The sequence below is a fragment of the Buceros rhinoceros genome, unplaced genomic scaffold (genome assembly GCF_000710305.1).
Source record: "Buceros rhinoceros silvestris isolate BGI_N320 unplaced genomic scaffold, ASM71030v1 scaffold33345, whole genome shotgun sequence".
NCBI classification, from domain to species: Eukaryota; Metazoa; Chordata; class Aves; order Bucerotiformes; family Bucerotidae; genus Buceros; species Buceros rhinoceros.
In genome coordinates this window covers 2583-3927 of record NW_010412876.1, presented here as the reverse complement: position 1 = coordinate 3927, position 1345 = coordinate 2583, and the positions used below count along the sequence as shown (strand labels likewise).

Sequence of the window (1345 nt, the reverse complement as noted above, 5' to 3'; positions counted from 1 at the left end):
GCAGCATTGCAGTGGTGGTGGTGGTGTTTGCTGGGGGGGATGTTCTCAGAGTCTGGCTTCTCATGCCTGGGGTGTGCCAAGACAGGAGAGAGAAAGTTACCTTCCCTTCACAATGCCCTGGAGGGGGCTGGTAACATCTTGTCCCTCCCTCAGCTTTGGGAGGACCAACTCTCCCCCAGCTCCATTCTCCAGAGGGTCCCTCATGCTCCCGGGAGATTCCAGCCGTGATGCATGGTCCCTTCGCCCCATCTCCAAGAGACCGGGGGGGGAGTCAGAGGGTGACAGGAGAGAGAAAGTTACCTTCCCTTCACAATGCCCTGGAGGGGGCTGGTAACATCTTGTCCCTCCCTCAGCTTTGGGAGGACCAACTCTCCCCCAGCTCCATTCTCCAGAGGGTCCCTCATGCTCCCGGGAGATTCCAGCCGTGATGCATGGTCCCTTCGCCCCATCTCCAAGAGACCGGGGGGGGAGTCAGAGGGTGCTGACCTCTGGGTCGGGGGGATCTGCACCCGGGCGGCTTCGCCCATTGCTTGGATCCAGGACTCCTGCTCTTCCGTGTTCTCGGCACTGAAGAAGTAGGTCCGGATGCCAGCGTGCTCGGCCTGGGGAGACAGGGACTGCCCGTTACTGGCCGGCAGATCCTCCACCCAGCACACTGTCACCTGCAGGGAGGGAGAGAAGTGGGGAGAGAGACACATAGGAGGGTGAGAGCTCCACTTCCACCCTGGCATGAGCTCCTGCTGCTGCAGAAGCCAGGCATGGTCCTTCCCCCTGCTTGAGGCTCACAGCCACATGCACCCTCAGTGTCACCAAGCAGGAGGAAGTCTGCAGCAGAGCCAGTGCCAGTCCCCTCACAGGGGACCCCCTGGGGCCATGGAGTCACCCCTAGTGATGCTCCAGGACCAGCCCTCCCCAGGGCCCCACCCCAGAGGATCAGAGGCTGCTGCAAGCCAGCATCAAGCGGGTCCGCATGGCACCAGCGAAGGGTCCGGGTGCCAGCGAGAGCAGCAGCGCTGCATGCAGCGTTAGCGTTCATGTAGGTTAGGGGGAAGGTGGCTTCTTGGCCCAGACAAGATTTTTTGAGGAAAAAGGTTCACTTTTGGTCCAAGATGTTGGTGCCCACGCTCCACCTGGAAGGTGCTGGAAGGCAGGTCTGGTTATTTAGGGCCTTTTTGAAGCTTCCACCTTCCCCCTCTGTGGAAAGGGATGGGAGACAGCGAGGAGGAGGAAAAGGGAGAAAGCAGGAGGTTTTTGCCCTGAAAGACTTTCACGGCTCAATCTCTTCAAAAAAGAAATGAAAAAAAAGAATTAGGGGTCTGATTAAAACCTGCCCTTGGGTTTCCAT

General features: G+C 58.9%; 1 protein-coding gene across 1 annotated transcript in view; it reads right to left on the bottom strand.

Annotated features, from left to right (window-relative positions):
* PLEKHA6 (pleckstrin homology domain containing, family A member 6) overlaps nucleotides 1-1345 on the bottom strand; it is a gene marked incomplete at both ends in the record, with an annotated part of 12280 nt that overhangs the window by 8456 nt on the left and 2479 nt on the right. The window contains 2 exons of the mRNA XM_010136551.1: nucleotides 32-66; nucleotides 487-662. Of these exons, the coding sequence (XP_010134853.1) occupies nucleotides 32-66; nucleotides 487-662 (211 nt within the window). The remainder of the gene's footprint in view (nucleotides 1-31; nucleotides 67-486; nucleotides 663-1345) is intronic.